This window comes from Linepithema humile, chromosome 2 (genome assembly GCF_040581485.1).
Source record: "Linepithema humile isolate Giens D197 chromosome 2, Lhum_UNIL_v1.0, whole genome shotgun sequence".
NCBI lineage: Eukaryota > Metazoa > Arthropoda > Insecta > Hymenoptera > Formicidae > Linepithema > Linepithema humile.
The window spans coordinates 28,142,873-28,153,355 of NC_090129.1; the positions used below are offsets into that span (position 1 = coordinate 28,142,873).

Below are 10,483 nucleotides of genomic sequence, written 5' to 3' on the forward strand. Positions count from 1 at the left end.
CATCTGCGTTTCTGTCTCCTTTCCTTCAACTATGATTTATATATATTTTTAAGACAATAGCCGAGGAAAGAGTCCGATAGATAGGCGAAGTTTCATGTATCTTCAATCCCGCGTAGTTTAAAATCTTTCAGTGCTGTTCTCGACTTTGCAATTGCAGCCATAGTTAATTTTCAGAAAAATCTGTACTTGGCAATCATAGCTTTACGTTCTTTCGCGTATCTTTTCACTTTTCGATACTCCTTAGCTAAATCGCACAAACTGCTGTCGGATTCTAATTTTTTGGATAAATTTTCCTGGAATCTGCATCTGTGAAGGAAGCGCAATTTTCTGTCACGTGTTTAATTGACAAGTTTCTCTTTGCGTTATAATATTGATTTACTTCAGCAGATCGCTTTTCCAATCGCTTGCTTCCACCACGTAAGACGCTACTTCTTTATTAAAATTCAAGATAGTGCCTAATTCTATTCTGAAATGAAATAGAAGTAGAGTCGGCGAGAAGTATGATTAGAGTATTTTATATTATTACGATTTCAAGTACCTGATTCGTTTATTTTTAACAGAAAATTGTAAACTGATATTCTTTTGATCGATAATTCGCAAGCTGAGAAATTCATTCAACTTCATGCAAATTATTTTTATGTGAAAAGTGTTTTTGCCAGAAGAATCTCGATTGTCATTCAGTCTGAAAGTATTGACAATTTATTAATTGCAAATCGAGAATAATATATATTTATGCACGCAATTTCAACATACTATATTAATTTATATGTAAAATAGCATATTTATTTTAAATAGGATACTTTAATTGATATGCTTCATAAAATACGCAATTGCTGTAATTTAATTTGAGAAAGACAACATCGCGTAATTAGAATGCTTTGTTCGGATAGAATTCGCTCTACTTTTTTGCCTGACATACTTGCTTTCGACCTCTCCTTCTTGTCGTTGCTCGACAACAGGTTTCCGTACCTCGACGACCTTCTTTTCCTTATTTCTCGAACTGGACTGTGATATCGGTGTCTTAACATTTCCGGAACTACGGAGTCGACGAAACAAAATAATCAAAAAGTGGCGCGCATGAACGTCGCTGCTTTATATGTATAATACATGTATATAAATCCTTAAGGAGATTCTAAAGTGGTCTGTTTTACCTATTTTTTTCAAATACACTTAACTTTTTTTTGGCTGTGTAGAATGAAAAGTCCTTTTCTGTAAGTAAAGTACATATGCTAATACACTACGGATGGTCGATTTGAAAGGATTTTTCAAGCCACGCAGCCAAAAAAAACAAATTTTACGAAAAATAGAAGGTAAAACAGAGACGTATCTGTTTTACCTTCTATTTTTCGTAAAATTTGTTTTTTTTGGCTGCGTGGCTTGAAAAATCCTTTCAAATTTTACGAAAAATAGAAGGTAAAACAGAGACGTATCTGTTTTACCTTCTATTTTTCGTAAAATTTGTTTTTTTTGGCTGCGTGGCTTGAAAAATCCTTTCAAATCGACCATCCGTAGTGTATTAGCATATGTACTTTACTTACAAAAAAGGACTTTTCATTCTACACAGCCAAAAAAAATTTGAAAAAAATAGGTAAAACAGACCACTTTAGGATCCCCTTAAATGTGCGATTCACCTGTTCGCCTGTTCATCTATCGCGGGAGCAAATTTCATTTGCAACTGGTCGGTGAATTTTTCCTACGACGAGAAGAAAAGCTCGTTTATTTCGAATTGTTTTTGCGGACTAAAACACAGCTTAGCAATATCTTTTATAGAACATATAAACTATATTCTTTTTTTTTTTGTACAACACATAAATTATTTTGCATCGAAGATTCAGAAGCGGCGTAACAAGTCGATTTTGCGTAATCTGTAATGCGATGGGAAAGTTAAGGAAGATGAAAGATTCTAGTTCGGCTCGCTTATTCATGATTGATCGAAAATCTATACTGAAGGAGAGCTCTGGTAAACTGTTCGCACCCACCGTGTACACAGTCTCGAGTATCGGCTCCTTCGGACCGACGCGCCAGGTCCAGGCGAGGGGCAGACCGGCGGGATTGTCCGTAAAAATTCCACCGATCTGGTTGTAGGACAGCCTGCAGAAGTAATTGGAGTCCTGAATTGGCGAGCGCGAGCGCTCCCTCGACAGTAATTAAACATTCTTTGTAAATTCTTTTTCCGCGCGTACCTCGCCGCGCCGTCCTCGTCGAGGACGACGCCGTTCCCCATCGTGTCGAATATCGCCAGGATCTGAGATGCCCTCTCGATACCCAGCGCGTCCTTGCCTCCTGGCGCGAACACGGTGTACATATCGTCTTGAAATCGATAGCGGTCATTTTTTTTTTTTTTAAACTCTGACCGCGAAGGTCGGCCTTAGCACTTTACGAGTCCGACCGTCAAAACGACTGACGGGCGAAAATCAACGCGATTCGAAAAATTATTTAACAATTTGAGCGTCAAGCTTGATAACGCATGCGGGACAAAATAAAATGTATCAATAGATGTGCATTTAATCGGGGAATCTATGACTGGAATAATATTCACTGGCGATGAAACATTTCGTATAAATCGTATTATGTAAATAACTCAATTACATTTCCGGTTTTCGGGTCTGTAAACTCTGATAGCCAATATACCGTTCGGATAAAATATCTCGCTGGAACCGTCGGAATGGAATTTCAGAAATAATGTTGTTCCATCGTCATAATAAACCGTGCCCTTGTGCCCATATTTTTTGAACCTAATAAACAAACAAACAAATTACTGCATCATTTAGCGATTGATTGCTCAATATTACGTGGCTTCTCATTACGGCAAATTAAAATGTATTTACCGTCCCATTAATTGTATTCGTCCGCCCTAATTGTTTACTCGTTAGTAACTAATCATGAGGTTTGTACGAAGTCGGCTAGAACGTAATTTAATCGCTGTTTATTCCGCTTACTTTCAAATTGCTTTAATTTACTATTTGCACAACCTACTAATTTCTGACGAGCGATACGATAGCGATCAAGCCGTTTAAATCAAGTCAATTAATTTTTAAGTTATTCAATTCTGCATTAAAATATCAATATTGCATTCGAGTCTTACAAAAATTAGCATTAACTTAAATTTTCTCATCTCTAATTGAATTGCCGTAAACTTTATGTTAAATCCTTTTTTTATCAATATGTATTACGATTTTATCACGCAATATGAGCAAAGAATTACTTTGAACAAAGTAAGTTAGATTCATATTTATATTATTTTTTTGCGGATATCTCTGCGGATTTTAGCTCACCACAGATTTGGTTTTGCCGGCCTGGCTTCATATTGAACGATTTTTCTCATGCTTTTGGTTATCGGCAACGAAGTCCAACCGAGTTTCACAAAGTGCACGTTCGATAGTCGGTACTCGATCGGATTTGAAGGGTCTACGAAATAGAAATTGAAGTCTGGTAACCGGAATCGATTGCATTCCACAATGACGATGCAATTTGCAATGATACGTGCACTTAGCGTGAGTATTAAAAGCTAGTGTTTGAAAGTTTCACGTGGTCGAGCAGTTTGGATTATAGTTCGGCTCTCGAGATCAAAGGTCAAATAGTTGCATCTTTTCGATTCGAAAGTCCAACAATTCGAACGATTTGAAAATATTTTCTGCGTATATTTAATAAATATTTGTCTAAATATTTGTTTATCATTGCTGGCTAAAAATTTTAAACCATAATTAATTTATTTATTGCTGCTATCGTTTATATTTTAGTGTTAGATTTGATTTTTCACACATGTCCAACGTTTAGGAATGCCGAACTGTCAAACATCCTTAGATGTATAAATATCTAGATAATACACGATCTGAAAAATTGTTAACCGGAAGTGTAAGATGTTATTAAGTGAAACGCTTGGTGTAATCTCAGTTGTGCTTGTTGCGAATTCATATTATGCGTCTATTCAGTGTTGTTTTAATCAACTTTTTGCACGCATTACATTCCGCACTGTTTCCATTGAGAAATCTATTAAAATAATCTCACACACAGCCTTTTAAACATTTTACAAACAAAAATTGCACAAATGTGAAAAACGTCAATATTGACGACATGATATTGACATCTGCGTAAAGTGAGGCAAAACAGAAAGCTGTTCATTTTCCGTTTGCAATGTACGCAATTCGTGGTTCAATTTGTTTTCGCTATCCGAACTGCTCGAATCTTTAAACATTACGGATTGATGTCACAGATCGATCACTGCTTTTAAACTGTTTAAATTACTCAAAACGTTCAAACAACTCGACTCTAGTAAAAATTGCATAAAAGAGTCTCATTGCATGCGGAGTCTCAGTATTATCTTCTCAACTGTTTGGGAGAAAAACGGTCCAAAAGATTGCAATCTCAATGGATGGCCAAACTAGCGCGTGGCCCGAACTTGTGCGTTATCTGCTCGACTCAAGTTCACGTTTATTCAAATTCATCCTTCTACAATTTTTATTTAACGTTTATGATTAAAATAAAATATTTTGGATTTAGAAACAGTTATTTTTAAAATTTTGGCCAAGGCCATCTATTGAGATTGCAATCTTTTTCTCGTAAATGGCTGAAAGGATAATACCGAGATTTCAGATTCTACCGGTCCTAAGCTTCAATTTTATGTACCACTTATTGGAATATTCAAAATATGGAAATTTTAGTGGAAAAGGGAACTTGGCCGCACTCTTTGGTTAAATTTGAGCAAGATAATCTGTCAACAAAATCTTTATATCAAGCCAAACAGTATTACATCAGTCTTCTCTTTTCAATTTATGTAAAACTGTATTTTAGAAAAACTTATGCACGCTCACTGGCTCTCCATTTTTTCTCCTCGAGATCGTTTCTTTCACTGGTTAACGCATTTTTGCGCCTTCCATCACTGGCGGAAAGTTTTCCCTCTTTATTAACGGCGAAGCGCCCCTTTTCCGCGTCATCAAGCGAATCTGTCGTTTTCTTACTTCCAACCCGAGGCTCTTTATTCTTACTTAGAAGCGTCGTTCCTTCGTCCTTATCACTTCCGGCTTTCTTTTTATCTTCACGAGCAACCGGCTTTTCCTCGTTTTCGCGTCGATCGCCATCTCGCTGTACCGCGAGCCTTTTGGCCGGATTCCTCGATATCTCTGTCGACGCGCTCTTCTGCTCGGCTCGATCGGATCGGCCGATCTTCTCCGCGCCGTTATCCGACAATCGCGTCCCGCGCTCCTCCCTGCGACCGCGCTGATAAGGCCTGGGATCACCGCGCACGGCGCCGTTTTCTTTCGTCTTCACATCGCCCGTATCTCCGTCGCTTTTTCCAGCCGCGATCCGCGATCCGCTCGCTCCTTCCTCTTGCACGTCACGTTGAGCCGAACGGCGATCCTGCCGGTCTTTATCTCCGATCTCGCCGAGTTCGCGCCGATACGGATTATTGTCACGTCTCTCGCGTATTCTTTCCGCCAGCGTGTCGGTATTTTTTGCGCCGCCGTCGCTACGTGCTCCACCTGCCGACGCTTCTGTTTTTCCGCGCCGAAGTGAACGATCGCCGTTCGCTTCTGATGGATCCTCGCGGCCGATTCCGCGACGGTGACCCGCTTCGCGGACCGATCCGGCCGGGCGTTCGATTTCTCGCGCGCTAACTTCCGCCGGGACGAGCGAGACGTCGCGTTGACGCATGTCGCGCGCTCCCGAACTACTACTCGGATTTGTCTTCATTTGAAAGTCAGCGCGGTTTTCACACTGTCGCTCGCACAAAAGTATCGATACGTCATTCTTATTGGCGGAGATTAATCGCGGGCTACGTCGGACTTCTGCGGCGTTTTCTTCTTCCCGCGGAATATTCTCATTGCGATAATCAATTTTGCGTTCGGGGAAAATGACGGATTCGCACTTTGATGTATTCCGCGAGAGCAATGGGAAACAGTGAATCCGTCCGTCGAATGAGAATAGTTTGCGAAGTGAAATTACTTGTGACACGTGTAGCGAAATCCATTCGTTCCGCAGTCGGTCGAAATGTTTCGCCTCGCAGCGACAAAATTTTCTCTAAATTGAATTATATGCGAGATGAAGATCGCTTTGCAAAGGGAGGAGGAGACAGAGACTGCGTTAAAACTGTTAAATCTTCTCGCGTTTTGCTAGAGTATTATGTTAATAACTCATATTTTATACCGTGTATTGCCGAGCTTCGTCGTTGATAATGCTGTCGCAGAACCTGCAGATTTTTAAATGGGAATGCACTTCACATGGTCTTTCTCCCCATTCGCGAATAAAATTACTCATGAGATTTAGGAGAGTCTTTGTCTGAATATGCGCCGGCGGTTCTGCAATATTACATGAATTTTTATGCAATGCGAGGAACATCGTGCGAAAAATGCTATCTCCCGTGAATTAGCGGGTATAGCAATAAAAATAAATAAAGGGATAGCCGTACTAGCTTGCATAATTTATAAAGATGGCGAAATAATTCTGTAATGCTGCGCTTGTAGGACTTATTTGGAGTACGATAATTTGCAAAGTTGGTAGTTGCTTCATTATTTAAATGCGCAGATTTATATACGAAGCGTTTATAAATATCCACGTTATATTTGTAAATTGTTATACGAATTTCTAGGGATTTAATGGAATGATAAACTTGCCTTTGCAGCGTGCAATCTTACATTTAAACGTTAGCTTCAGTAAAAATAGAAATTAAAAAAATAGATACCAAGCGCTAGAGATCTTGTATTAATAAGCATTTTAATCTTTTTATAAAATCCATTTTCTCTAACTAAAAATTCACGTCTCTCAAATATCTCGTTTTCAATTGAACCAACAATACCTTCAAGTATTTGACAACAGCGAGCCACGTCCTTCGTTGCTTCCTTTAATAACATAAATAATATGTAACGTTTCTCAGATGCTAAAATGCGCGGCAAATCAGCCAACGTAAATAAAATGGGCGCGATTTGCGTCGGGCAATTTTTTGCCATCAATGATTTTGTGAAATATTTTATCGCAATCTCAATCTAAAAAATTCGTATCAGACATGTCTGTTGGAAATCATTGCTTTTATTTCTCTTTATTACGTTTACTTTGTTTAAGATATTTTCCGACACGTTCATCGATTTAGAACAGCGTGCATTACGAAAATTATCTGCAAATAAGCCCGGGCGTTCGATCATTTGTTCGCGTAGATTCTCACAACAATTGAACGTCATTGTTTTTTACCGGAAATTTCTAGCGCTCCAACGGTAACTTCTTGCAGCGAACAGAACAATACTCAAACCCACAAAATCTGGAACAAAGCGTATTGCATCGCGCGCAGATTGATAAAATATTACACTTCATCGTTTTTTAAACTGAATATAATATCGCATGTGCTACACGCGCGCAATTTTACCTCAAAAATATCAAATGTAGTATAAAAAAGTTACAATTAATTAAAATAAAATTTCAAATTTACGTTTTATCATATTTATAATTCAATGATCTTTATGTCAATAATTATATCAATGTAATTATTGGCAAATATTGGCAATAAAGGAAATTAATTATTAAGACATTTTTTTATAATAATCAACTTTTCAATATCAGCTGATTAACATTCTAGACGATTTCTTCGCAGCAAAGTTTCAAGCCTCCGCCAATTAATATGTAATACAAGTTTTATCGCGCGAAATGCGTATAATTAATTAACAAAAATCATTAATATTTTTTAATATACTTTTTTCTTTTTTCTAATCATCATCGCTTTCGATACTCGTTTGTAAAATTTGATTCGATTAACTTTTCATATATGTTTTTCACCGTTGACACTTTCCAGTGTCGACAATTCAACTGTTTGAATTCTAATTGAACGATCGTTGAATGTATAGCATATCAATTTATCTTTGATATCGAGGCAATCAATTAAAATATTTTGTAATAGTCAACCATAGTTTATTGTTCGAGAGCATTTGATATTTATTTCGTGTTTGAGTATACTTTAAACGCATGAAAACTAATCTCTGGTGCTAGTTATTGCATAACCCGGGAATGTGTTTCACCTTGTCACTATATATTAGTTTGATCGATCAGATGTAACGCGTGGGCAGACACGCGGATGATAAAGCGATAGAGATTTCAATTATATGCACGTTCCAATGCACATTACTTTCGTGGCTTTTATTTTTGTGAATCACTTTTTCGACAAGGAAAATATTATTCAAGCGAAAAGCTTAAAATTGGTCATCTAACTTTGACGGAAGTGAACGATAGAATAATTATTTTTATGTTCTTCTGTCAAAACTGGCAAAAAATAAAAATAAATACCAAAAAATTGCTAATATATGATAGTTTGTTACAAAAAATAGCACAAAATGATATAATTATATTTAATCTATACTGTAATAAAAATATTTTTCAATTATTGTTACATGCTTTTTGCACATTATAAACACTAATGAAAAATAGATATTTCGGAAAAGTTTAACAAGATTTACCTTATTAATTCTCCATATCATCTCTTTGCTTTATATTAAAGGCGTTGACGTTTCATAAATTTCACGTTGCATTGCATTGTCACATTAGTTGTGAATTTTAAATAAGATTAGTTAGAATTTTGCGTAGCGTGGCGATTACGAGCTTCATGGCGAATCTTTCTGGCGAATCAGTCTGCCGTTATACCATTTGTTTCGCAGATATCAATCTTGCTCGTAAATCGTCGGCTCCTCGTGACACTTTTTGTCGATAAAACGAGCCTCCGACAGGCGACAACTGACATTCGTTACACCATGCGAGATAGTCGCGTTTGTTTCAATACTCGCGATAGTTCGCAACCACCTTTATGTTTATAGCGCCATTTATAATGCTAGCGTGTAAGCTACAAATTTTAAGTAAAAAGAACATATTTAACGCGAAAAAAAGTTCATACAAATCAACAAAAACATCCGCAGAAGAGGATTGTAAATTAAAGTATCAACGCGTGTAAAGTACTGATTAGCGCAAGTAGAAATTTTTATCAATCGCGCTAATTGCTCGGAAAAAATGAGAAAACACAAATATTCGTCCCGGTGTTTCCGCGAAAGTTATTTATGGCATCAAATATAATATAGGAGTGTGTATAGTGGTTTCGGTCCAAACAAGTCCCGCACTTTTATATTCCAGCGCGCTCCTACGCAACTGCAATATTCATTTGAATACGGCAGAAAAAGGGAAAGGGGAAACGCGGCAAGAGAAATAGCGCTGTTGAAATCAACATTTCCTACACTTTAGTTTCAAGAGTATAAAAGTTTACGTAGATGATATACGTGCAATCGCATACAAGGAAAAGTGTAATAGAAATTTCATATATTACAGATGTTAGTGAAAAACGCGCGTTGCGGCAAAATTATTCAAACATTCGAACAGAATGGCGATAGGAAAAAGAATCAAATCAGATTGAATTAGAAGTCTCTTTCTAGGAGACCGGCGAGTACATCTAATGTGTCGTTTTAAATCAGCGTTGCGCGTACGCAACTATATAAAGCGATGAACAAAGCGTGTACGCACAGTTCACGCGTTTAGCGTCGTATATAATGCCCCGTCTACACGCTGTCTTTAAGAAACTATCTTTAAGATAGTACGTTGAAGTAAACTGCACTTGAAACGACTATTCAGTTACACGCTGTATTTAAAGATTGATAACTATCGATAGCAATCGATAGTTTGTTTCGTTTCGCGCAATACATAACCTCTAAAAGTATTTTTTTACAACTTAAGCCTGTCAAAAATTAATTGTTTCCTAATTTTTAATGAACTACTAATAGATACAAATATATAATATGGCGCTACAATTATATATTAAGTGGTTAAAAGATAAAAATAAATCGATATAAATCGATATTTTCTAATATATGATGTTGAACTGGGATTCCTAACATCTTAAAGATAGTTTGACACTGATGTCTTCAACACACTATCTTAAAGACAACGTGTAGACGGGGCATAATAGACGATATAATCGTCGATTATTCCGATATTTATCGTCCTACGAATCCACATTCGAGCGATATAAATTCCAGGAATACGAAATGCTATCGTAATACAAGTAATCGCACGCTCGAAACGCGCTGCGGCGCTGTTATGGAACGAAGCGACGGTTCACTCAGAATTTTTACGAGCTTCCAGAACCGTCTCAATGGTCTTCCGTCCCACGAGTGTCGTGTATGTGCCGACGCACATACTCCAGATTAATATAATATCGCGAGGCGCAATATTAATATCGTCATGCGAGTGCAGGCAGCGGCGGTGGCGCGGTATGCGTCATATGAGGAGTCCTCTTGCCCCCTGCAATAACCGTGAGAGGTAACGAAGCGAAGCCTACGCTCTAGCATGCGCTGGAACAACTTCCCTCGCGACAGTAGGAATTTAAATACCGGGTTTCTCCGAGAGCAGCTTTGACGGCGGCCGTAACGCACTTTCCGACGAAGTCAGCGTCGTACGGATCTGAATTTCGAAATCGCGTGCGCGCGTGCGAGAATGCCGTGGTGAACACGTGGATTCCGTCAGG

The 10,483-nt window shown here is 37.9% G+C and overlaps 1 protein-coding gene across 5 annotated transcripts; it reads right to left on the minus strand.

Annotated features, from left to right (window-relative positions):
• Window positions 1-2: 2 nt before the first annotated feature.
• On the minus strand, window positions 3-9,048 carry LOC105677339 (uncharacterized). Of its 5 annotated transcripts, none has more exons than XM_067349114.1 (14): window positions 8,436-9,048; window positions 7,047-7,249; window positions 6,794-6,980; window positions 6,145-6,296; window positions 4,986-6,018; window positions 3,276-3,408; window positions 2,590-2,735; window positions 2,184-2,310; window positions 1,980-2,091; window positions 1,632-1,693; window positions 920-1,036; window positions 539-682; window positions 380-466; window positions 3-306 (listed from the first exon to the last, which is right to left on the minus strand). In XM_067349114.1, the coding sequence occupies exons 2-14, from the start codon at window positions 7,170-7,172 to the stop codon at window positions 171-173; spliced, it is 2,562 nt and encodes an 853-aa protein (XP_067205215.1). In that variant the 5' UTR covers window positions 7,173-7,249; window positions 8,436-9,048; the 3' UTR covers window positions 3-170. The 5 variants fall into 5 exon arrangements, 4 of the variants coding, with proteins under 4 accessions (XP_067205215.1, XP_067205214.1, XP_067205217.1 ...); XM_067349113.1 differs by having other exon boundaries at window positions 4,812-6,018; XR_010888445.1 differs by having other exon boundaries at window positions 164-306; window positions 380-461; window positions 4,812-6,018.
• Between the last annotated feature and the right edge of the window lie 1,435 nt (window positions 9,049-10,483).